Below are 25434 nucleotides of genomic sequence, written 5' to 3' on the forward strand. Positions count from 1 at the left end.
AGACATCAGTCCATCATATTCTTCTATACAAACTGCATTATGTCTGAAAAGCCACGGCCCCCTTTCCCTCACCTTGATCCAATCTCCAAGACAAAAGCATTGGATTGTGAACAAATTCCCCTCAGGGTGATTAAATTTGATACGTTGCGCTGGAGACCACGCATTGCGCATATGTTGTTCAAAGGTGATCAGACTGAACTGATTTGAAGCACTCGTCCTGAGGAACGATAGGCAATGACAGTGGCACCCACCATGGGGCCAGCAGCATCTGGAGGCCGGAACCGGGAGGGTTCCGCCGTGGGAAGATTCAACGACTCCATAGCGGTTGGGCATGTCCAGTACGTCGGTAACTTTCCTATCGTTCCTCGGGACGAGTGCTGGATTCCGGCTAGGACGAACCCCGTCAAGCTCTCCATCGTCCCGATCGGCGGGTTACACATCTTCATCGGCAAGACGGTCGATTCCGATGGGAACACACTGGTGATACGTCTCCGACGTATCGATAATTTCTTATGTTCTATGCCATATTATTGATGATACCTACATGTTTTATGCACACTTTATGTCATATTCGTGCATTTTCTGGAACTAACCTATTAACAAGATGCCGAAGTGCCGGTTCCGTTTTCTGCTGTTTTTGGTTTCGAAATCCTAGTAACGAAATATTCTCGGAATTGGACGAAACGAAGACCCAGGGGCCTATTTTTCCACGGAGCTTCCGGAAGACCGAAGAACACACGAAGTGGGGCCACGAGGTGGCCGGACTATAGGGCGGCGCGGCCCAAGCCCCGGCCGCGCCGACCTATAGTGTGGGCCCCTCGTTAGCCCCCGACTCGCCCTTCCGCCTACTTAAAGCCTCCGTCGCGAAACCCCTGATGCGAAAAAGCACGATACGGAAAACCTTACTGAGACGCCGTCGCCGCCGATCCCATCTCGGGGGATTCTGGAGATCTCCTCCGGCACCCTGCCGGAGAGGGGATTCATCTCCCGGAGGACTCTACACCGCCATGGTCGCCTCCGGAGTGATGAGTGAGTAGTTCACCCCCGGACTATGGGTCCATAGCAGTAGCTAGATGGTTGTCTTCTCCTCATTGTGCTTCATTGTTGGATCTTGTGAGCTGCCTAACATGATCAAGATCATCTATCCGTAATTCTATATGTTGTGTTTGTCGGGATCCGATGGATAGAGAATACCATGTCATGTTAATTATCAAGTTATTATACATGTGTTGTTTATGATCTTGCATGCTCTCCGTTTCTAGTAGAGGCTCTGGCCAAGTTTTTACTTTTAACTCCAAGAGGGAGTACTTATGCTCGATAGTGGGTTCATGCCCGCATTGACACCGGGACGAGTGACGAGAAAGTTCTAAGGTTGTGTTGTGCTTGTTGCCACTAGGGATAAAACATTGGCGCTATGTCCGAGGATGTAGTTGTTGATTACATTACGCACCATACTTAATGCAATTGTCTCGTTGTTAGCAACTTAATACCGGAGGGGGTTCGGATGATAACTCCGAAGGTGGACTTTTTAGGCATAGATGCAGTTGGATGGCGGTCTATGTACTTTGTCGTAATGCCCAATTAAATCTCACTATACTTATCATGTCATGTATGTGCATTGTTATGCCCTCTCTATTTGTCAATTGCCCGACTGTAATTTGTTCACCCAACATGCTTTTATCTTATGGGAGAGACACCTCTAGTGAACTGTGGACCCCGGTCCATTCTTTAATACTGAAATACAAATCTGGTGCAATACTCGTTTTACTATTTTCTCTGCAAACAATCATCTTCCACACAATACGGTTAATCCTTTGTTACAGCAAGCCGGTGAGATTGACAACCTCACTGTTTCGTTGGGGCAAAGTACTTTGGTTGTGTTGTGCAGGTTCCACGTTGGCGCCGGAATCTCCGGTGTTGCGCCGCACTACATCCCGCCGCCATCAACCTTCAACGTGCTTCTTGGCTCCTCCTGGTTCGATAAACCTTGGTTTCTTTCCGAGGGAAAACTTGCTGCTGTGCGCATCATACCTTCCTCTTGGGGTTGCCCAACGAACGTGTGAAATACACGCCATCAAGCTCTTTTTCCGGCGCCGTTGCCGGGAGATCAAGACACGCCGCAAGGGGAGTCTCCACTTCTCAATCTCTTTACTTTGTTTTTGTCTTGCTTTATTTTACTTACTACTTTGTTTGCTGCACTTATATCAAAACACAAAAAAATTAGTTGCTAGTTTTACTTTATTTACTGTCTTGTTTGCTATATCGAAAACACAAAAAAATTAGTTTACTTGCATTTACTTTATCTAGTTTACTTTATTTGCTACCGCTAAAATGAGTAATCCCGAAGTTGAAGTTCGTTCATTTAAGCAACAAGGGGGAGAATGTTTAAAAGATGCTTGGTATAGAATTAGTGATGCCCATAATAGGTGCACTAAGAAACACTCCACTACTATTCTACTCAGGAATTTTTATGTTGGTATCTCTAGCTGGAATAGATATGTTCTTGATTGTCTCGCGGGAGGTAACTTCCTAGGTGCTCCCGCTTTAGAAGCTAGCTGCATTATTGAGAGTTTATTTGGAACACCACCTGTTAATGAAACTAAAATTGAAACCTCCCTTGAGGATGTTATGAAAAAATTGGAAACAATAGAGAAAAATTTTCCGAGTGTTGAAACTAAGTTGGAGATATTACTTGATAAAACTGATGAACTTGATAAATCCTTAGGAGGAATTGATGAAAGAATTAGTGTCCTAGGAACTTGTGTTGACCATGATAATCAAATTAATAGGATTGGCGAACTTGAAAAAGCTATGGGAACCTTGGGTTCGACCTTTTCATCTTTACAGTTTAGAGAGAAAGCTTATGTGGGAAAGGAGCAAAAGTTTATGTATGTCTCTAAAGTGCCTAAACCAAAGAAATATTATTATAGGCCTAAAATTGACAAAGCCCCTAGTACCACTACAAATGGGGGAGCTTATGATATCAATGCTCCATCTCGCGATAACACTTGAGAAACACTTTCGCGCCTAGCTGAAAGGCGTTAAAGAAAAGCGCTTATGGGAGACAACCCATGTTTTTACTACAGTACTTTATTTTATATTTGTGTCTTGGAAGTTGTTTACTACTGTAGCAACCTCTCCTTATCTTAGTTTTATGTTTTGTTGTGCCAAGTAAAGTCTTTGATAGAAAAGTAAGTACTAGATTTGGATTACTGCGCGGTTCCGGATTTCTTTGCTGTCACGAATCTGGGTCTATCTCCCCGTAGGTAGCTCAGAAAATTACGCCAATTTACGAGCATGATCCACAGATATGTACGCAACTTTCATTCAATTTGAGCATTTTCGTTTGAGCAAGTCTGGTGGCCTAATAAAATCAATCTTTACGGATCTGTTCTGTTTTGACAGATTCTGTCTTTTATTTCGCATTGCCTCTTTTGCTATGTTGGATGAATTTCTTTGATCCACTAATGTCCAGTAGCTTTATGCAATGTACGAAGTGTTAAGAATGATTGTGTCACCTCTGAACATGTGAATTTTTATTATGCACTAACCCTCTAATGAGTTGTTTCGAGTTTGGTGTGGAGGAAGTTTTCAAGGATCAAGAGAGGAGTATGATGCAATATGATCAAGGAGAGTGAAAGCTCTAAGCTTGGGGATGCCCCGGTGGTTCACCCCTGCATATATTAAGAAGACTCAAGCGTCTAAGCTTGGGGATGCCCAAGGCATCCCCTTCTTCATCGACAACATTATCGAGTTCCTCCCCCGAAACTATATTTTTATTCGGCCACATCTTATGTACTTTGCTTGGAGCGTCGGTTTGTTTTTGTTTTTTGTTTTGTTTGAATAAAATGGATCCTAGCATTCACTTTATGGGAGAGAGACACGCTCCGCTGTTGCATATGGACAAATATGTCCTTAGGCTCTACTCATAGTATTCATGGCGAAGTTCTTCTTCGTTAAATTGTTATATGGTTGGAATTGGAAAATGATACATGTAGTAAATTGCTATAATGTCTTGGATAATTTGATACTTGGCAATTGTTGTGCTCATGTTTAAGCTCTTGCATCATATACTTTGCACCCATTAATGAAGAAATACTTAGAGCTTGCTAATTTGGTTTGCATATTTGGTTTCTCTAGAGTCTAGATAACATCTAGTATTGAGTTTTGAACAACAAGGAAGACGGTATGGAGTCTTATAATGTTTACCATATGTCTTTTATGTGAGTTTTGCTGTACCGTTCATCCTTGTGTTTGTTTCAAATAACCTTGCTAGCCTAAACCTTGTATCGAGAGGGAATACTTCTCATGCATCCAAAATACTTGAGCCAACCACTATGCCATTTGTGTCCACCATACCTACCTACTACATGGTATTTATCCGCCATTCCAAAGTAAATTGCTTGAGTGCTACCTTTAAAACTCCATCATTCACCTTTGCAATATATAGCTCATGGGACAAATAGCTTAAAAACTATTGTGGTATTGAATATGTACTTATGCACTTTATCTCTTATTAAGTTGCTTGTTGAGCGATAACCATGTTTCGGGGACGCCATCAACTATTCTTTGTTGGATATCATGTGAGTTGCTATGCATGTCCGTCTTGTCTGAAGCAAGAGAGATCTACCACCTTCATGGTTGGAACATGCATATTGTTAGAGAAGAACTTTGGGCCGCTAACTAAAGCCATGATTCATGGTGGAAGTTTCAGTTTAGACATATATCCTCAATCTCATATGAGAATAATAATTGTTGCCACATGCTTATGCATTAAAGAGGAGTCCATTATCTGTTGTCCATGTTGTCCCGGTATGGATGTCTAAGTTGAGAATAATCAAAAGCGAGAAATCCAAAATGCGAGCTTTCTCCTTAGACCTTTGTACGAGCGGCATGGAGGTACCCCATTGTGACACTTGGTCAAAACATGTGCATTGCAAAGATCCGGTAGTCCAAGTTAATTAGGACAAGGTGCGGGCACTATTAGTATACTATGCATGAGACTTGCAACTTGTAAGATATAACTTTCATAACTCATATGCTTTATTACTACCGTTGACAAAATTGTTTCATGTTTTCAAAATAAAAGCTCTAGCACAAATATAGCAATCGATGCTTTCCTCTTTGAAGGACCATTCTCTTTACTTTTATGTTGAGTCAGTTCACCTATTTCTCTCCACCTCAAGAAGCAAACACTTGTGTGAACCGTGCATTGATTCTTACATACTTGCATATTGTACTTGTTATATTACTCTATGTTGACTATTATCCATGAGATATACATGTTACAAGTTGAAAGCAACCGCTGAAACTTAATCTTCCTTTGTGTTGCTTCAATACCTTTACTTTGATTTATTGCTTTATGAGTTAACTCTTATGCAAGACTCATTAATACTTGTCTTGAAGTACTATTCATGAAAAGTCTTTGCTATATGATTCACCTGTTTACTCATGTCATCACCATTGTTTTGATCGCTGCATTCACTACATATGTTTACAAATAGTATGATCAAGGTTATGATGGCATATCACTTCCGAAATTATCTTTGTTATCGTTTTACCTGCTCGGGACGAGCAGAACTAAGCTTGGGGATGCTTGATACGTCTCCGACGTATCGATAATTTCTTATGTTCTATGCCATATTATTGATGATACCTACATGTTTTATGCACACTTTATGTCATATTCGTGCATTTTCCGGAACTAACCTATTAACAAGATGCCGAAGTGCCGGTTCTCGTTTTCTGCTGTTTTTGGTTTCGAAATCCTAGTAACGAAATATTCTCGGAATTGGACGAAACGAAGACCCGGGGCCTATTTTTCCACGGAGCTTCCGGAAGACCGAAGAACACACGAAGTGGGGCCACGAGGTGGCCGGACTATAGGGCGGCGCGGCCCAAGCCCCGGCCGCGCCGACCTATAGTGTGGGCCCCTCGTTAGCCCCCGACTCGCCCTTCCGCCTACTTAAAGCCTCCGTCGCGAAACCCCGATGCGAAAAAGCACGATACGGAAAACCTTACCGAGACGCCGTCGCCGCCGATCCCATCTCGGGGGATTCCGGAGATCTCCTCCGGCACCCCGCCGGAGAGGGGATTCATCTCCCGGAGGACTCTACACCGCCATGGTCGCCTCCGGAGTGATGAGTGAGTAGTTCACCCCTGGACTATGGGTCCATAGCAGTAGCTAGATGGTTGTCTTCTCCTCATTGTGCTTCATTGTTGGATCTTGTGAGCTGCCTAACATGATCAAGATCATCTATCCGTAATTCTATATGTTGTGTTTGTCGGGATCCGATGGATAGAGAATACCATGTCATGTTAATTATCAAGTTATTATACATGTGTTGTTTATGATCTTGCATGCTCTCCGTTTCTAGTAGAGGCTCTGGCCAAGTTTTTACTTTTAACTCCAAGAGGGAGTACTTATGCTCGATAGTGGGTTCATGCCCGCATTGACACCGGGACGAGTGACGAAAGTTCTAAGGTTGTGTTGTGCTTGTTGCCACTAGGGATAAAACATTGGCGCTATGTCCGAGGATGTAGTTGTTGATTACATTACGCACCATACTTAATGCAATTGTCCGTTGTTAGCAACTTAATACTCGGAGGGGTTCGGATGATAACCTCGAAGGTGGACTTTTTAGGCATAGATGCGGTTGGATGGCGGTCTATGTACTTTGTCGTAATGCCCAATTAAATCTCACTATACTTATCATGTCATGTATGTGCATTGTTATGCCCTCTCTATTTGTCAATTGCCCGACTGTAATTTGTTCACCCAACATGCTTTTATCTTATGGGAGAGACACCTCTAGTGAACTGTGGACCCCGGTCCATTCTTTAATACTGAAATACAAATCTGCTGCAATACTCGTTTTACTATTTTCTCTGCAAACAATCATCTTCCACACAAAACGGTTAATCCTTTGTTACAGCAAGCCGGTGAGATTGACAACCTCACTGTTTTGTTGGGGCAAAGTACTTTGGTTGTGTTGTGCAGGTTCCACGTTGGCGCCGGAATCTCTGGTGTTGCGCCGCACTACATCCCGCCGCCATCAACCTTCAACGTGCTTCTTGGCTCCTCCTGGTTCGATAAACCTTGGTTTCTTTCTGAGGGAAAACTTGCTGCTGTGCGCATCATACCTTCCTCTTGGGGTTGCCCAACGAACGTGTGAAATACACGCCATCAACTGGTAAGTAGCACAAACACAACCGCCGTCGAGCTGGACGCAATCGCGAAGATTCGATCTGAGATGCAGGAACTTCCTAAGGAAGATTCCGCCTTGAATCTGCAAAATTCAAAGCCCACCCAATTCGCCCCTGAGCAGGATATTACGGTGGAAGACCAATGCAAATCCGTCTGGGTTTCCCAGGTGTTAGAGAAGAAAAGGTGTCACTTTGTGCACTTCCTCGCACATACCGCAGGAACCGCCCCCCCCCTCGGGATGGGGCTGGACCTTTGCAGGTTGAGGACGCCTAAGACAACGTTCCGGACCAACAAGAAGGTACCAGAGACAATGAAGACTCGATACTCAAGAACCTTAGCCCATTATCCGGTGATGCATCCTCCATGGATTCAGAAGAGTACAATCGTCTGATGAGAGAGATGGAGGACAAAAAGAAAGCTGAAGCCGAATCCGCTCCACCCAAGCAGGTCCTCACAACCGTGACTGGATTGGAGGAGGGCACCAATTCAGAGAAGACTCCGCCCAATGCCACAATTCCAGGCCCGTCCGATCCGGGTGCACCGCAGAGAGTTCGTACTCGCAAAATGCCGGAGCCCCAGCAAGGACGGGGCCTTGATACGTCTCAAACGTATCTATAATTTCTTATGTTCCATGCTAGTTTTATGACAATACTCACATGTTTTACATACACTTTATATCATTTTGATGCATTTTCCGGCACTAACCTATTAACAAGATGCTGAAGCGCCAGTTCCTGTTTTCTGCTGTTTTTGGTTTCAGAAATCTTACACAGGAAATATTCTCGAAATCGGACGAAACAAAAGCCCACGGTCTTATTTTCCACGGAGCTTTCCAGAACACCGAAGGAGATACGGAGAGGGGCCAAGGTGGCCCCACACCACGAGGTGGCGCGCCCTGGAGGGGGCGCACCGGCCTATGGGGTGGGCCCCTCGGCCGCCTCCCGACTCTGCCCCTTCGCCTATTTATTCTCTCCGTCGCGAAAACCCTAGTACCGAGAGCCACGATACGAGAAAACATACTGTGACGCCGTCGCCGCCAATCCCATCTCGGGGGATTCAGGAGATCGCCTCCGGCACCCTGCCGGAGAGGGGAATCATCACCGGAGGTCTCTACATCATCATGCCCGCCTCCGGATTGATGCGTGAGTAGTTCATCCTTGGACTATGAGTCCATAGCAGTAGCTAGATGGTTGTCTTCTCCTCTTGTGCTATCATGTTTAGATCTTGTGAGCTGCCTATCATGATCAAGATCGTCTATTTGTAATGCTACATGTTGTGTTTGTTGGGATCCGATGAATATGGAATACTATGTCAAGTTGATTATTGATATATCATATATGTGTTGTTTATGATCTTGCATGCTCTCCGTTGCTAGTAGAGGCTCTGGCCAAGTTGATACTTGTAACTCCAAGAGGGAGTATTTATGCTTGATAGTGGGTTCATGCCTCCATTGAATCTGGGACAGTGATAGAAAGTTCTAAGGTTATGGATGTGCTGTTTTTTTTTGAGGAAATATTATGGATGTGCTGTTTCCACTAGGGATAAAACATTGATGCTTTGTCTAAGGATATTTGTGTTGATTACATTACGCACCATACTTAATGCAATTGTCTGTTGTTTGCAACTTAATACTGGAAGGGGTGCGGATGCTAACCCGAAGGTGGACTTTTTAGGCATAGATGCATGCTTGGATAGCGGTCTATGTTCTTTGTCGTAATGCCCTAAGTAAATCTCATATTAGTCATCATGATATGTATGTGCATTGTTATTCCCTCTCTATTTGTCAATTGCCCAACTGTAATTTGTTCACCCAACATGCTATTTATCTTATTGGAGAGACACCACTAGTGAACTGTGGACCCCGGTCCATTCTTTTACATCTAAAATACAATCAACTGCAAACTCGTTCTCTCGTTGTTCTTCACAAGCAAACATCATTCTCCACACCATACATTTAATCCTTTGTTTACGAGCAAGCCGGTGAGATTGACAACCTCACTCGTTAAGTTGGGGCAAAGTATTTTGATTGTGTTGTGCAGGTTCCACGTTGGCGCCGGAATCCCTGGTGTTGCGCCGCACTACACTCCTTCACCAACAACCTTCACGTGGCCTTCATCTCCTACTGGTTCGATAACCTTGGTTTCTTACTGAGGGAAAACTTGTTGCTGTACGCATCACACCTTCATCTTGGGGTTCCCAACGGATGTGTGCTTCACGCGTTATCAGGCCTCGACTTTGGTGAAGGGATGTCAAAAGAGGAGAGTGCCAGGATAGCAGTCAAGGATGGAGAGCACATCACGCACAAGGAGATCCTCACCAATCCAATAACGGAGGAAGATGCCGCAGATCCGGAAGCTTTCTAAGCTAGAAGGAAAGAACTGCTGGCTGAAGCTCAGAACGTAGTCAAAGTCGCAACATCAGTCCTTCAGGAAAAGATGGAAACCGACAAGTTGATGGAAGCAGCCTCGGAAAACTGGCGCAGAACGGAGGAGGAACTCAAGAGCGTCATAAAGCTCTGGGACCGATGGAAGAAGACAGTCGAAAAAACTCACGAGGAGGCAAAGAAATTCCGCAAGGAAGCTATTCGCCCTTGAAATATCAATTTCGATAGCCCCGCCCATTACCGGCCGCTTGCGACTCCAAATGATAACATGAAGATGGCCGCAGAGCTCCTGGAAAAAAGCGATGAGGAGATCGATATCGGTCACCTCCGCACACTCGTTGCTACAACAATGCAGCAAGAAAGTAAGGCGGATACATCGCGCAGGTTGGAATCCAACCTGGAAGCATGCGTATCCACAGCGCAAAAGAACACCCCGAACAGGGAGCGCCACGACGACCAATCGCGCACCGGATCTATGGAGCGCAGAAGGAAGACCAAAGAACATCCAAATCCAATCCCCGTACCTTCGGATACCCCTCCAGCAGGGAAGAACAAGGGAAATGATGCAATGTACGCTGGTAAGGACAAGTACCGAAACCCATCACCGTCCCGGAACCAGCATGCGCCTCTGCCTCCTCGCCGATAAAGTCTTGCCGGAAACGCCAGACCCCATGGGCCTGGCGGAATCAATATCCACGACAACATCGAGCCTCGGAGAAGCCGGAACCAAGAACGCGCGCCTGAGCCCCGCAGGAGCCAGAACGAGGAACGCGCACCTGAGCCAAGGCAATCCCGGAATGATGGAGGCAGCCGCCGTGACGGCGAAGGCAACCACCGCAGTCGGTGTTAGCACCGCCATGAAGGATGCAGAGATTCTGACAGTGGAAGCAAGAAGCCTCCCCGCCCCCGCACGAATCTCCGTCACCACCACCAAGTGGAGGAGGTGGAGGGGGAGGCCGGAGGTTGCACTCCCGCTCAGAATCCCTGATCATGGGTGGAACTCACGTGACGCGCGGGAACGTATCAACGAATACATGATTGGATACATTGGCCCAAAGTGCTTCGGCAAGAGGATCCGGGAGGAGCAAACACCAAAAGGCTTGAACCTCAAGCTACCCGAAAACTTGAAGCATTATGATGGCAGAGAGAGGCCCGATACCTGGATCGATGACTACTTCAATGCATTCAACTTTGCCAGAGGGACCCAAACATGGCCTGCCGCATGCTCCAGTTGTACCATGTTGGTCCAACCCAGACTTGGCTCAGCGATCTCTCGGAAAACTCCATCTTTTGCTGGTTCGTCCTGAAGATAGCCTTTGAGGGATACTTCAGGGGCACCTACAAGAGACATTCCACGGCCAGTGATATACAAACTTGTGTCCAGAAGAAGATCGAAACCTCTCGAGAATATCTTACTCGGTGGTTAGAGACAAGAAATGAGTGCGAGAATGTAGATAATCGCACAACTATGCTAGCCTCCATGGGTGGTCTGTAGAAGGGAGGTTTGCTCCGGCTAGTGGTGGAAAAGGCGACGCCTAGGAGACACTTACTCATGCTTAAGCACTAGGCGACGCACAAACGCCTCGCCTAGGACATAAGCGGAAGCCTAGGAAGGGCAACCATGAAATTGTCTTCCCCGTGAAGAAATCATGCCACATTTCACTGTCGAGACATATGGTCCATATTCTAATGGTAGTTGATAGTAATTTACTCATTAGCATACTCTAGATTAATGTGTATTCACATATGATAACCTATTTACACACTTTATGGTACAAACTATATGCCCGCCTAGGCTGCACCTAGTACGCTTAAGCACCACCTAGGCTCTAGGCGAATGCCAATCGCCTCGCTTACGCCTAGCGCTTTTTCTAACATTGGCTCCGACACAAATTAAAGTGCTACAGTGACCAAAAGTTGACCCTGGATAAGATGATTTCCATTGCCAGCACTCACACTGTCGCCGACGATGACGCAGGCGGAGAACTTGCGGCCACAGCCCTACCCTGCATCACCAGAAGAAGAATCGTGATGGCAATAATAAGCAGAAGAATCCCTCCGAATACTAGAAAAGTGGCGGATCCGACATAGTTGCCATGACGTTTCAACGCGGGGAGGCGGAAGAGGCTGCGGCCGCGATGGCGGAACCGGCAGGAGCCAGCAACGCGCTGATGAAGTCACCGCCGCCGTTCCCCGAATTATGCCTAGACGTAGAGGCGCTCATTGCTCGTCCATCAGTGTCCGTGCAAGCTGAGCTGTAGAGGCACAAACGAAGAGCAGGAGCAACATTAGATGCAGCAGGCCCATCCCAACACGCAAAAAGTCAGCTGAACAGATCCAATTTTTTTATGTTACTGTTATTCCGTCGAAAATCTACTAGCATTGAATCATTTGGTAGCGGGCTAAAATTGATGGTTTATTTTATATTTTCATGTTTTGTACCATTTGTATTGTAATCACGTGAGTTTCTTTTCATGCTCTGAAATATATGTACTCCTATTAAACTTAAAAATAAAATGTTACAACCCATTAGCCTTTTATATTACTTATTTGGCAAACTTTTATCATGCAAGGGTTAGCGCAATTGTTTTCTAAAGTGTGCCAACCCTTCAATTTTTTTTTCATGCGCCCGCTACCGTAGCACACTAGGGCGCGCCGAAAGAATGTAGTACCACATGAAAATTATCCAAGACTAGAAGGACCCTACAATGACCAGAGCGGATTTTCACAATCTGGTAATGCCTGTTCTCAAGATTTATGTTTTAGACTATACCATTCTCATTTTTGTTTTTTAAAACTCAACTAATCATCATTTTTTTGCGAACATGCTTGATTATTTCTCAAAAGTTTACAAATATCAATATGTTCTTTATTAAGATGTAGAAATCATGTGTACCAAAAGCTATCTGAGATTCTGAGTCGAGGCGAACGGTAAGCATTTGTAAAAGGATCGTGCTTTTGCACTTGCTAGCAGTGGATGGCTCCTAATTGCGCCGTACATGTGTTTGCTCAAAATCTACTTTAATTCATGAATTGGCGTTGGCGGCAACAGTGGCGGAGCCACACTTAGGCTGGGTAGTCAAATGACTACACAGCTTTTCAACAACATAAGCTGAAAGTGTGCAAAAAATTATTAAAAATTTATATAGATATATGTATTTAACTACACAATAATAAGTTGACAACACAAGGTTATTGTCCTGGCTCCACCACTGGGCGGCAACAAGCAAAAAAATTTATTTGGGATGTTGGCGGCAAAGAACTAACATGGCCATATGCTTTCCTCCTAGGCCGATCCGGCTGACTCGTCTCCAACCAATCAGAGTGCACGAACCACCTCCGCACGGATCACCCTACAAAAGCCAATCCCAACCGTCTACATCTCACCCCACGGATCCAACGCCCCTCGCTCGTCTTCCCTCCCGAAAAACACAACTCTCGCGCCACCGTCCTCGAAAATCTCCCGCCCGCGCGCCGCCTATTAAAACTCGCCCTCTCCCCTCCGTCCTCCTCACTCCAAATCCAATCCCCAACCGAGCTCTCCACATCCATCTCCACCCCACCACCAACCAAGCCATGGCCCGCACCAAGCAGACCGCCCGCAAGTCCACCGGCGGCAAGGCCCCGCGGAAGCAGCTAGCCACCAAGGCGGCCCGCAAGTCCGCCCCGGCCACCGGCGGCGTGAAGAAGCCGCACCGCTTCCGCCCGGGCACCGTCGCGCTGCGCGAGATCCGCAAGTACCAGAAGAGCACGGAGCTGCTCATCCGCAAGCTCCCGTTCCAGCGCCTCGTCCGCGAGATCGCGCAGGACTTCAAGACCGACCTCCGCTTCCAGTCCTCCGCCGTCTCCGCGCTGCAGGAGGCCGCCGAGGCGTACCTCGTGGGGCTCTTCGAGGACACCAACCTCTGCGCCATCCACGCCAAGCGCGTCACCATCATGCCCAAGGACATCCAGCTCGCGCGCCGCATCCGGGGTGAGAGGGCCTAGCCTAGGCGAGTGAAGGAGAGATGTGCTGCTACTGCTTTTCACCGGCTTGTGGGATGTGTCGGTCTGTGTTGGGTTCTTAGTTTAGCTGGTGTTGAGTAATGGAGATGGGGTAGTGTTGTGTAGGAATTCGAATGTTTCTTGCTTGCCATGGTGGACGTGTAATGGCGTGGTCTGATGTTACCATCTTGTTGTCATCAGCAATCGAATCTGTCTATCTGATCTTAAAACTTGTGCTCCTCAATTCTTGTTTTTTCCCCTTTTATTTAATCTTGTGCCCGACTGTGATTTCACCCAACGGTGCATGGGATTATCTAGCTTGTGAATCTTTCTGTCAATTTGTTGGCTATTGTGCTCTAATTATCTACCAGTTTCAGCTTAATTGATGGCTGGTGGTGTCAGACATCACTAATCTGTTTGCAGTCCTCTCAACTTGTTGTGACCAACAGTTGATTACAATGCCATTATGTTTTACTTTAGTCAATACGCAGATTCCTGTGAACTTGTTGTGAAATTGGTTTGATCCTTAGTTTAAACGGTCACTTGTAAGTTTATTATTTCGTAATCACTAATCTTCTTGTTGTCTGCCTCTGAACCTGAACGAACTCGCGGACATGCTCGGCTTGTACATCCTTGGATGCTTTTCTTGGCTTCCTGATCACAACTCCTGGAAGTGTCCCAAGTCTGAATCCTGTTCCTTTGCTGTATAAATACTCTTGAAACTACAGTACAACTTCCATGGATGTCTTCATCGGCAGTGTTTGTTTTTTGATGAAGTGTTAATCACAGTATGCAGTAGTAGTATTTAGTCAGAATTCAGAAAACTTTAGCTGCTCCCACGGTAATACTATAAGACAAGTGCCAATTTGTCTGGACCTGTTATCCATTCAGTTAACACATCACACTCTCAACGGATAGCACAAATCCTGGAAGTTTACAGTTGCGAGCGCAAACCTAATAATTATCTGAGATTGAACATATGCTTGGCAATGCATGTATTTTCTTGTATGTGAGCCTGTCTGAATGCTATCTTAGCAAATTGCAGATCAGATTATCCCAACTTGTGAATTTTTCTGCCATTTTTAGGTAGTGTGTTCTGAACTATTTTTTAGCTTCAATGATGCTGTGGCTGCTTAAAATTCGTAATCATAGTCCTCATGGACGCCTCTTAGCCTTAACTAACAGAACGAATATTTGTAATGTGCAGATTTTTGAAATGATCGCACCATCGTAGAAGTTTGATTTTTCATAATCTCTAATCTGCTTGGATGCCTCTGAACCTGAACGACAGGGTGTGATTTCACACAAGTGCTCGGGATTATCTAGCTTGTGAACCTTTCAGTCGACCAGTTTCATCTTAACTGATGGCTGGCGCTGTCAAACATCACTAATCTGGCTGTAGTCCTCTGAACCCGAACTAACAGGATGTTATGATGCTTGTCATCAGTTTATGTACTGCCCAACAGTTGATTACAGTACCGTTATGTTTTACTGTCAATCCGCAGTTTCTTTTGAACTTCTGCTAGTTTTAGCTAGTGTGTTCTACATCGGTGTGATCCTTGGTTTAAACGATAGAACCAGTATGTATTATCTCGTTATCACTAATCTTGTTGTCTGCCTCTGAACCAGAACGAACTCGTTGACACGCTCATGTTCAGTTCTGAGGATGCATTAGTTGCATGTCAGTATCAAATATCAATACATGTTTTATGTTCAGTGTGCAGATCCTTGGATGCTTTTCTTGGCTTCCTGATCACTACTCCTGGAAGTGTCTGAAGTCTGAACCCTGTTCCTTTCCTGTATAAATAATCTTCAAACTACATAGTTACAGTACAACTTAAATGGATGCCTTCATCCGCATTGTTTATTATTTTTTGATGAAGTGTTAATCACAACATTCAGCAGTAGTGAAATTTCCTGAACTACTGTCAGTGCTTGAATGCAAACTTGTGAATTCCAGGAATTCACAAGTTTGCATATAGACCGTGTAGTTACAGACGTACACAGCTTCTATCAAAGCAAGACAAAAAGTATATACATCATGGAATCTTTAACTTGAAGGCTATAACTGTCTACACCTACCAAAATCGAATCATCCCGAGCACAAAAAATGAGATGAAACTAACTACTCCAGAAAACAACTGCGCATCCATCTATTCTTCCAGGACTGCTGCACCGAAAACATTTGTCCATCAGCAGATGAGAGAAACATGCTTATGATACAATACAGGCGATCATCTCACTGCACACATGGCAGAGTTTCAGTACACTCTATTCCAAGTTTCCAACTATTAAGGCAAGCTGAACCTATGAACATAAGCTTTGGTGCCTGCTACCAGGACAATTCGCGCGCACTGAGAATCTGCAGCCATGTACTGAGAAGCACCCAAGAGGTTCCAACGGCATGCAGCTGCAGATGCGAAGAAAGCCATTTAGTGACATTAAAGATAACACAGAACGTTCAAAGAATGGCTTTGCACTGCACAAATGTGATGGATTGACAGCTCAAGGATACAACTAATGGACTATTTAAATTAAATCAGATGAAGCTCCAGTTGTTAAAATCTCCCCACGCCTCATTTGCACATATGAACACAGAAGACATAACGCAGTTCACAGAACATAAGCAGTAAACCAGTGGTAACAGAACACCATTCAAATAAGGATTAAGTTTAGCCACTATTAGTACATAGGAAAGTCAAAAATCAGCATAAGCTAGCACATCAACAACTAAGCAAGGGGAAAAAGGTAGAACCCAACAAATGACTGCAATACAATATGTTGCATTGGACGGCAATAATAGAGCAAACAGACATCCATATAAAGATATATAGTTTAGATTACTCATGCCAACCTACATAACTTTTCATCCCAAAATTGGTTGCCAATGGTTTCTGCAGCAAGTAAAAAAGCATTACTTTATGTGAACCTTGAGAATCTACCTAGGTTCATAATTTTCCAAAGACCTAATTTAGTACTCCAACATTAACACTTTTCTCGATGCTGAGCTTACTTATGCAGAAGTGCTAGAGAAACAGACAGGAAAACTGATTACAAGCAGGGGAGCTAATTGCTAAAATAACCTACTCCCTCCGTCCGATAAGTGTCTCAACTTTTCTAGATGCGGATGTATCTATACCAAAAATGTGTCTAGATACATCCGTATCTAGACAAAAACGAGACACTTATTTTAGGACAGAGGTAGTACTTTACTTTAACTGTGCTAAGGACACTATGTGGCAGTTCTTGGCTCAAAGGGTGCTATGTAGTAAGGAAAAGAATCAACTAGATTTTTTTTTAAATATGTACATGATATGTTACATTAAGTAAATATTACGACAAAACGATGTGTTACACCACAATGTCAGCATGCCATACTACCTAGCAGTAAAACCAAATAAGAGTTACAGTTGAAAACAAAGAGGAGACGAGGTTCATCATTACTTACATTGCGATTGTCACTAAAAAAGATTGCAGCCTGGCACCGTCTAAGTCGGCATCCACGGTAAGGATAACATCTTGTTGAAACGCTGAATTTCACTCTTGGCATGCCTTATCATCTTCTGAATAAACTGTGCCTGCGAAACCTTCGCTTCAAGTACAGATAGATTCACTATTACTTGCTCAGCCTTTGCAACCTTGACAAGGTCACTTATTTGCTCAGCATTGGCAAGAGAAAGTTGCTGGGACACTTGTAGATGCACATTACAGCCATTGCTCCACGCTCTGATAGCATTCTTGCCTTCCTTGTAATTGCTGATCTCAACAATAGGAGGAGGAGGGGAAGAAGGTATCGGTGGTGTGCATAGCCGATCCCAAGACGGCGGTGGAAGCGGTAGCCCGTTGGTAAGGGCAAACTTCTGGCGGTAAGAGTCTAACGAGTACTTTTCTTGCATTTCAGCAAGAAAGTCAAGCGTTGCCATATCATTTTTCGCCTTTTGAGTAGCATCTGGACTCACAGACTCCTGAGATGGAGTATAAAGTTATAACATAACTAACATGCAGGAATACAACTAGAAACATAAGGTCTTACATCAAGGAGTACCATAACCCCCTCTAATTTAACTCTTGCCAGGAAGTAGGATTATTCAGAGTAACTATAACTTGGAATAGTTAAGCATGCATCTCACGTTTGAAAAAATCCACATCATCTATCTTTCCTGCTGCATCTGTCCATCTATGTTCACAAATACCATTAACAACTCTTGTTCATGTTTTCTTTTATGCAAGCCTACCTTATAACTGCAAGACTGAAAAAAGCAAAATACTGTAAAAAAAACAATAATAGCATCTTGTTATAAGAATTCACTCAAACTCAAATTTGTTACTGCGACCAGCCTACCAACATCATTGGAAGCATTATTCATTGACGATAAGCACGAAAGATGTGTTGAAAAAATCATACTTACATGAGCATCCTTGGATTTAGTAATATGTTTCACCAGATTTGGACTGCCAATCTCCATAAGACCTTCAGTGCCTTTGTGTTTCTGATAATAGTAAAAAACGCAAGCAAATATTCGTGTAAGTAGTTTTTGATATACTAGTAAAAAGAACGCATACACTGGACTGGTGGACTGCTGGACTGGTAAATGCTTCAGAATATAACAAAAGTAAAGAAAGCTCTAACAGATTAGTCATAATATGTTACATTAGATTGACTTTACTGATATTCAAGTTAAAAAGAAGAGGATGAGCACCTTCTTAAAGCTCTTTAGATGTCCAGTTGAAGTACCAGCCGCTGCATTTAGTTTCACAGTTAAACTATCAGAAGATTGGAAAGGAATGGCCAACTCAATAGGCTCAATTTAAAATACAGAAAGGACAATAAAATCTGTGAAGCAACATCATCCTGTCCATGCTACCGTAACTTCCAAATTTTCACCTTAATGACAAATTCTACAAAGTGCTGACAGTTACATCTACCATAGATTACACAGAACTAACTTCCAAGATAAAGATAAGACCCAATATGACAGCACGAACTGATGAGGTTAATTTGTAGATTACATTTCCCAAACAAGTGTCAGGATGGACCAGTTCACAGCAAGTCAACAAGTATCATAAACTAAGGTGGCAATTCTAAATAGAGCAGATAAAGATTGTACAGACAGGGCATGCAGATAACCAAACCAATTACAATATGAAAGACAAAAAACAATTGCCATTAGGAACACACGAACAATACTAATCCATCAGCACTAATCAAAGACGCAAAGTGGCCAAATGAACACATGCTGCTCCAGTATTTGTCCCGCGGAAGTGGCCAAAAGCACATAATGATCCGAGCCCTCGACAAAGGGCGCCTTTTGATGCTGTTTGATCCTAGTTCTTCGAAAAATGCAACAATAAAAGCAGCTTCCGCACTCAGCCAACCACCTCACAGCACTCGAACAGCCCCCCTATGGCGCTAATCGCTAAGACCACCGCACCGGCGACACCGCCGGCGAACAAATCAGCAACGTACGCGCGATAGAAGGAGATGGGGACTGGGAATTGCCTACGTACCGAGCTCCATCCCGGAGGAGAAGATGCCCTCCCCGTCCCCGGTGGGCTTGCCCTTGAACAGACCGAATGTATCGGCGCCGAGGCGGCTGCTGCAGCTCCGCTTCTTGGCGGTCTCGGATTCCACTCCAACCGAAAACCGCCTCTTCTTGGTGGTCTCGGTTTCGCCTCCAACTGAATCAGCCAAGCGCTTCGTGCTGGTCTCTCCTCCATCTCGAACTGAATCCACAGGCTGCTTCTTGCCGGATTCAAGACTCTTGACGACGGCACCTTCTTGTGTATCAGCCGTCTCCCCGACGGCGAGGCCGAAGTCGAAGGTTCCTGGAGTCGCAGGCGGAGCCATCGCCTCCTCGGGAGCTCCAAGATTGTGGAACTGATGCTCCGCCGCAGCAGGCGGAGCCATCGCCTCCTCGGGGGCTCCAAGATCGTCGAACTGGTGCTCCGCCGCAGCAGGCGGAGCCATCTCCTCCTCGGGGCCTCCAAGATCGGCGAACTGATGCTCCGCCGCAGCCGCAGCCGCCCGAAGGTCTCTGACCGCAAGGCGGAAGAGGCGTGCAGGCATCTCGATGCGGCGACGCCCAGGACCAGCCATCTGAGGCGGATCCGCGGATCAGGGAGGCGAGGGCACGGTCTGCGGGAGGGCGGCGGACTGGCGGAGGAGGCAGGCCGCAGGCGGGGTTCTTGCCCTTCTTGGAGCGGGGGAAGGGAGGAAGGCGGGCGAGTTTGGTTGGGGAAAATTTATTACTCCGCTGGCCCCGCATTAGTAGGAGTGCTGCTTTTGTTGTTAAACCGAAGACCATTTTTTTTACTTTAATTAATATAATTTAGTCAATCAAATACTAGAAACTACATCATCCGATATACATGTCAATGAGCTTTCCAATGATATATTTTAAATAAAAATATACTATATATTTGGTTGACTAAATCATTAGTTAAAATTTGATAGAAAACCGATGTAGCTTTGTATTCATGAACAAATAAAGTGTTGCTTTGGTGTTGGGCATTGTAGCCTCAAGAGATTCTTTAAATTATTAGGAATTATAAGGTTTATCTTATTTATTGTTATTTTTCTCTAATGTATTTTCTCTCCCTCTTCTCTCATGCATGCGAAATTATTAGTTCATGCAATATTTTTTTTTTTGTGAAACACAGTTCAAACATAAACGCTCACATACACGCACATGCACTCACCCCTATGAACGCGCACACACATCCTACCCCTATGAGCACCTCCGGAAGACTGAGCCGGTGGATTAGATCTTGAAATTGACGAAGTCACCACAAGCGCCTCGTTGTCGAACACGTCGCCTCCCACTGAATGAATATTCCGCTTTTATGTGACACACAAACGTCAAACCTGGAGTTTGAACTCTGGTGGGCTAGGGGTACAACCACCCGCTTAACCACCCAACCTCAAGTTGGTTCTCAGTTCATGCAATAATTAATGAGGCAATTTATAGACTTTTTTTTATCTTATCAAATTGGCCCTCCCAAACAGAGGGAATATATGATTTGCCCTCTTTTACTTTGATTTTAGATTTTTTACCACACTCTTTACTTTGGTAACTTCATTACTTGTCCTTCTAAAGTATTTTCTTTCCTTTGAGGGTTTAGGAAAAAAAAAGTTGAAGATAGAGATGCCCCTGTCATTTAGATCAAAGAGAAAAGAACCCTAGCTAGCTATAGCCGCCGCTGCTTGCAACACCTTGGCCGTCCTGGCTGCAGTTTTTTTTTTGCGAGGAAGAAGACAATTCATTGATACTAAGATCTTACAGAAAAACCCAGAAAACGAAGGAAATTACAACGACACCCTTCTGGGCTCCGGCCTCGCCTACAACCAAGACGAGAGAGAAACGCGCCGCCGCCACTGATCGTCCACACGCCAAGGATCGACGAACTCAGCTCCCTAGCAGACGGGAAGTTCCAACTCACCGCCCCCGAAGGGGTAACGCCATGGATCTTCAGATCCGCCGCACAACACCCCATCGCCTTCTTCAAGAACTGCAACTTCCAGATCCGCCACCGCACAGATCTAGGACGGGAGAAGACACACAGCGCGGATCCACCGATCCGCGAGTGTGGATGAAGCAGGCGCGCCACCGCAGAACTCCACCGAGCACCGCCGTGAGAGGAGCCACGCCCCTGCACCAAAACCCACTCCGGCGACCCGAGCTCCTCCACGGCACCACCGGCGGGAAACCCACCTAACCCTACCATATATACACCCGTGAGACGTGGATCCCCCGCCCTCCCGCCGCCGGAGCGGCCGCCGGAGGGCGAGAGATCCGACGAATCAACGGGGAAGAGGTGGATCGGACGGGAGGATCGAAAAATCGCCTCTCCTGCTACAGTGGGGGAGAGAGGAGACGTCCTGGCTGCAGTTACATGGAGTTACATGTCCCCTCCTCCCCCTGACCCCTCCTGTAGCATTACCTCACCCATCTTCGTCTACGCCCCCTAGCTACCGCCCATAGTGCCATGCTCATGCGTGTGTCGCCGCCTGGAGCCTCATATGCACACTCCATCCGGATGAGGTCCCGGTCCAGAGCCGGCCCAGTATAAGAGCATCTTCACTCGTTGGCGCTCCCCACGCCCAAATCCGGCGATATTTTCGTCCGGATTGGAGGAAGATTTGGCCTGGGGAGCGCCGAAGTTCCAGCCGTCCCCCCGGCAGGAAACCCCCAACCTCGACCATTTGACATATTTTAAACAAATTTAACATAAAATTTAACAAGTTCGGCGAGCAAGAGTACGAAAATTGCTGAAACAAATTCGGCGATAATCGGTACAATGTTTAACAAGTGCTTGAAACAAATGAAGCACACAATTTCACAATTTTTCAAACAAATTATGACAGACTAGTTGGCGTCGGCGTTGCCTCGGAGCATCCATATGTGCTCCACCAGATCATCTTGCAGCAGCTGATGCATTGCAGAGTCTCGAATCTCCTGGCGCATAGCAATGAAGGCGGCCCATGATGGAGGCACTCGGTGATTAGGGCTGTGCAAGAGGACTCTCTCTCTCATATGGTGCTTGTTGCTCAGCCAGAGGAACCGGATGTTTTCGCTCATTTTCAATAATCATATTGTGTAGGCACACACAACAGTTCATCACCTCCCACATCTGATCTTTGGACCAAGTTATAGCGGGGAACCGGACGACAACAAATCTCTGCTGGAGGACACCAAATGCACGCTCGACGTCTTTTCGGCAAGCTTCTTGTTTCTTGACAAACTCGCAAAGTTTGGGGGTGCTAGGTTTCGAGATAGTCTTCACAAATGTTGCCCACTTTGGATAGATACCGTCTGCAAGGTAGTATCCTTTGTTGTAGTGCCGACCATTGATCACATAGTTCACCGGGGGAGCATGACCCTCAACAAGCTTGGAAAAGATTGGGGAGCAGTTTAGGACGTTGATGTCATTGTTGGATCCAGGCATACCAAAGAAAGAGTGTCAAATCCAGAGATCATGGGTAGCCACTGCTTCAAGTATCACAGTGCAGTCTTTTTTGTGACCCTTGTACATTCCCTGTCACGCAAACGGACAGTTCTTCCATTGCCAATGCATGCAGTCAATGCTTCCAAGCATCCCTGGAAAACCCCTAGCTTCATTTGTTGCAAGGATCCTCTGAGTGTCTTCGACAGTGGGTGATCTCAAGTAATAGTCCCCGAACACTGCTATGACGGCCCTGCAGAACCGGTAGAAACAATCAAGAGCGGTGGACTCCGCCATCCGAAGATAGTCATCTGCACCATCACCGGGAGCTCCATACGCCAGCATCCTCATAGCCACTGTGCACTTCTGCACCGTGCAATGGATTGTCGGCGAAGTAGTCGGCGTACAACATGCAGTAGCCCTCCATTCGCTATCTCGGCTTGCACTTCCGGCGACCTGGTGCCGACCCACCACGTCGACCAGTTGCCAGTCCGGCGTACATGCTTGACAAGCAACCGAGGATCATCATGTGCTCCTCGTCTTGGGCGGCGGCTGCCATCTCTTCTCGCATAAGCTCGACGAACATCTGCTCCTCCTCTTCGTCCGAGTCCATGGCCGGCGAGGCAAATGGACGAACACCTGACGGGCGTGGTCGAGGCAACCCGAGCCACGAGCGACGAGGAGTAGGCTAAAGTCGGAAAACGGGCCGGCGGAGGAGCTGCCAGATAGGCCTTCGTCGAAAGACGGCGGAATATAGGCAGGTGGAGAAGGAGGGACGGCGGAATCTGGGCAACAAGCCGGCGGGGTGGTGCCGGCGGCGAGAGAGATACGAGGGGTGGGGGAGATTTTGAGCGAGGTGGCGGTGGGGTTCGTGTGTTGACTCGCCGACAGATCGGGCCCTTCCACGCTTTTCACTCGTCCGGAGTCCCCGATAGATCCCGGGGGGCCGGGGTTGGTGTGGGCTCGCCGGATGGATGAAGGGTCAAATCCGGACGAAAACGAGAAACCGGGGACGCGACTGAACCGAATTTCGCCGTTCGGATGGGAAAACGTCGCTCGGGGGCCTCATCGGGAAGACGAGTGAAGATGCTCTAAATTGGAGATAGGGCAACGAGGATTGGGGCACGGGGCCACGCTAGCGGCAGTGCATCTCCTTTGGGCCAGTCGTGTTGCTCCTTGCCCGAGTTCCAAAGGGGGTTCTCACACGTGTTGCCTTGCCGGGAGCAACGTAGTTTCTTGGGTGTGAGCAGCAGCTGGAGCAGAAGTTGTGCGCTTCAGGAACAAAAGCATGTCGAAGATGTTCTTGGACAAACTGGACTACTCGAGGGAGACGAACAAGGCGGGTCCATTTGATTCAGGTCAAACAAATCGGAGGGACAATTTGGTCATTGCACGTGGATAGGGGCAGATCATAAACTGCCAAAGTAATGTGTGGCAAAAAGAAAAGCTAGATTTAAAAGAGGGCAAATTTTAGAGTATCAAAGTAAAGAATGGCTAATAATAAATTTTCCCGTTATGTCCTCTTTAGATTGAGTGGCTAAACTTTTTCTCCCATTCCCCCACTCCTAGGTCGCACACGCGGGCGACAACTTTGGGAGAAACCCTGGCCTCAACGCCCTCCCGCTCCGGCCTCCGCTGCCATCAGTGTTGGCGGCGCCCGACCGACGGCGGGCGGGTAAGGGAGAGCCTCGCCGGGTCTTGCCCGCATGGAGATAGATGAGAAGGAGCATGGCCAAGAGGTCTGTGACGAGGTCGGTGTGCAGTTTAGAAAACTTTTCAAGAACATCAATTAATTCATGCAAGCTACATTTTTAAAGATCTAATAATGGCTCTTTTGCTTCACTAAGCGTTTTTACTTCTTCAATTTGTTTATTATTTGCTACCATGAGTGTTTCTTTATCTTCCATAGCATTAAGGGTCTCCCAAGATTTGCTTATTACCTCTTGCACACATTTGATAGTTTCTTCGTGATTCTTTTGTTGTAGGAGATTGTTAAAAGACAAAACTTCTTGTGATAGGAGATCCACTTTCTCATTCAAAGCATCTTGTCTTTCAAACTTTGCTATGAATTCTTTGTTTAATTCTTTTTGTGTGGATATAAAGGATCTAATGGTATTCTCTAATTTATTGGAGTTATTATTACCAGTAGTATATTTATTTGGCCTCTAAAGAGGCCGCCATAGGTGTTATTGTAGTTACTCCCATATCCATTATTACCAAAGTTTCTTATATAGTTGACATCTACATTTTCATTGGTATTTCCAATTAATTCTTGTAGAGAAACATTATCATTATTTTGCTTTGTTATGTAATCTAATATGACATCAATTTATTAGATAAGGGATCTACTTCTTCAATAGAGTGTATTTTCTTAGTGGGATTAGGTGATCTTTCAGTGTGCCATTGACTATGGTTGTGGGAACGGGATCCTCTGACTTTGCCTCCCCCTAACTTTCCTGACTTTCGGTCACTGACAGGCGGGCCCAAATGGGACCCACGAGGTGTGGGACCCACTTGTCAGGAAAGTTAAGGGGAGGCAAAGTCAGAGGATCTGGTTCCGGTGTAGCATGCTTTCTAAAATGGCTTTAGCTTCATGCACATTTTTACTCATGAATGCACCCCCCGCTGCAGAGTCTATCATGATTCTTGAAATTATATTTAAGAGTGTAGGTGTAGGATAACGTTGCATAGAAAACAAAAATTTTCCTACCGCGAACACGCAATCCAAGCCAAGATGCAATCTAGAAGACGGTAGCAACGAGGGGGTATCGAGTCTCACCCTTGAAGAGATTCCAAAGCCTACAAGATGAGGCTCTTGTTGCTGCGGTAGACGTTCACTTGCCGCTTGCAAAAGCGCGTAGAAGATCTTGATCACGATCGGTTCCGGCGCCACGAACGGGCGGCACCTCCGTACTCG

General features: G+C 45.8%; 2 protein-coding genes across 5 annotated transcripts; one reads left to right on the forward strand and one right to left on the reverse strand.

Moving 5' to 3' along the window:
- The first annotated feature begins 13166 nt into the window (after nt 1-13166).
- LOC124649733 (histone H3.2) lies at nt 13167-13590 on the forward strand. Its single transcript, XM_047189317.1, has one exon. It carries the CDS (start codon nt 13167-13169, stop codon nt 13575-13577), a length of 411 nt encoding a protein of 136 aa, XP_047045273.1. The 3' UTR covers nt 13578-13590.
- Nucleotides 13591-15589: 1999 nt separating this feature from the next.
- LOC124649734 lies at nt 15590-19471 on the reverse strand. Of its 4 annotated transcripts, none has more exons than XM_047189320.1 (5): nt 19083-19471; nt 18275-18315; nt 17984-18064; nt 17023-17539; nt 15590-15984 (listed from the first exon to the last, which is right to left on the reverse strand). In XM_047189320.1, the coding sequence occupies exons 1-4, from the start codon at nt 19420-19422 to the stop codon at nt 17063-17065; spliced, it is 939 nt and encodes a 312-aa protein (XP_047045276.1). In that variant the 5' UTR covers nt 19423-19471; the 3' UTR covers nt 15590-15984; nt 17023-17062. The 4 variants fall into 4 exon arrangements, with proteins under 4 accessions (XP_047045276.1, XP_047045279.1, XP_047045278.1 ...); XM_047189323.1 differs by lacking the exon at nt 15590-15984 and adding an exon at nt 17705-17751 and having other exon boundaries at nt 17508-17539; XM_047189322.1 differs by lacking the exons at nt 15590-15984; nt 17023-17539 and adding an exon at nt 17580-17751.
- Nucleotides 19472-25434: the final 5963 nt, after the last annotated feature.

The sequence above is a fragment of the Lolium rigidum genome, chromosome 4 (assembly GCF_022539505.1).
Source record: "Lolium rigidum isolate FL_2022 chromosome 4, APGP_CSIRO_Lrig_0.1, whole genome shotgun sequence".
Classification (NCBI taxonomy): Eukaryota; Viridiplantae; Streptophyta; class Magnoliopsida; order Poales; family Poaceae; genus Lolium; species Lolium rigidum.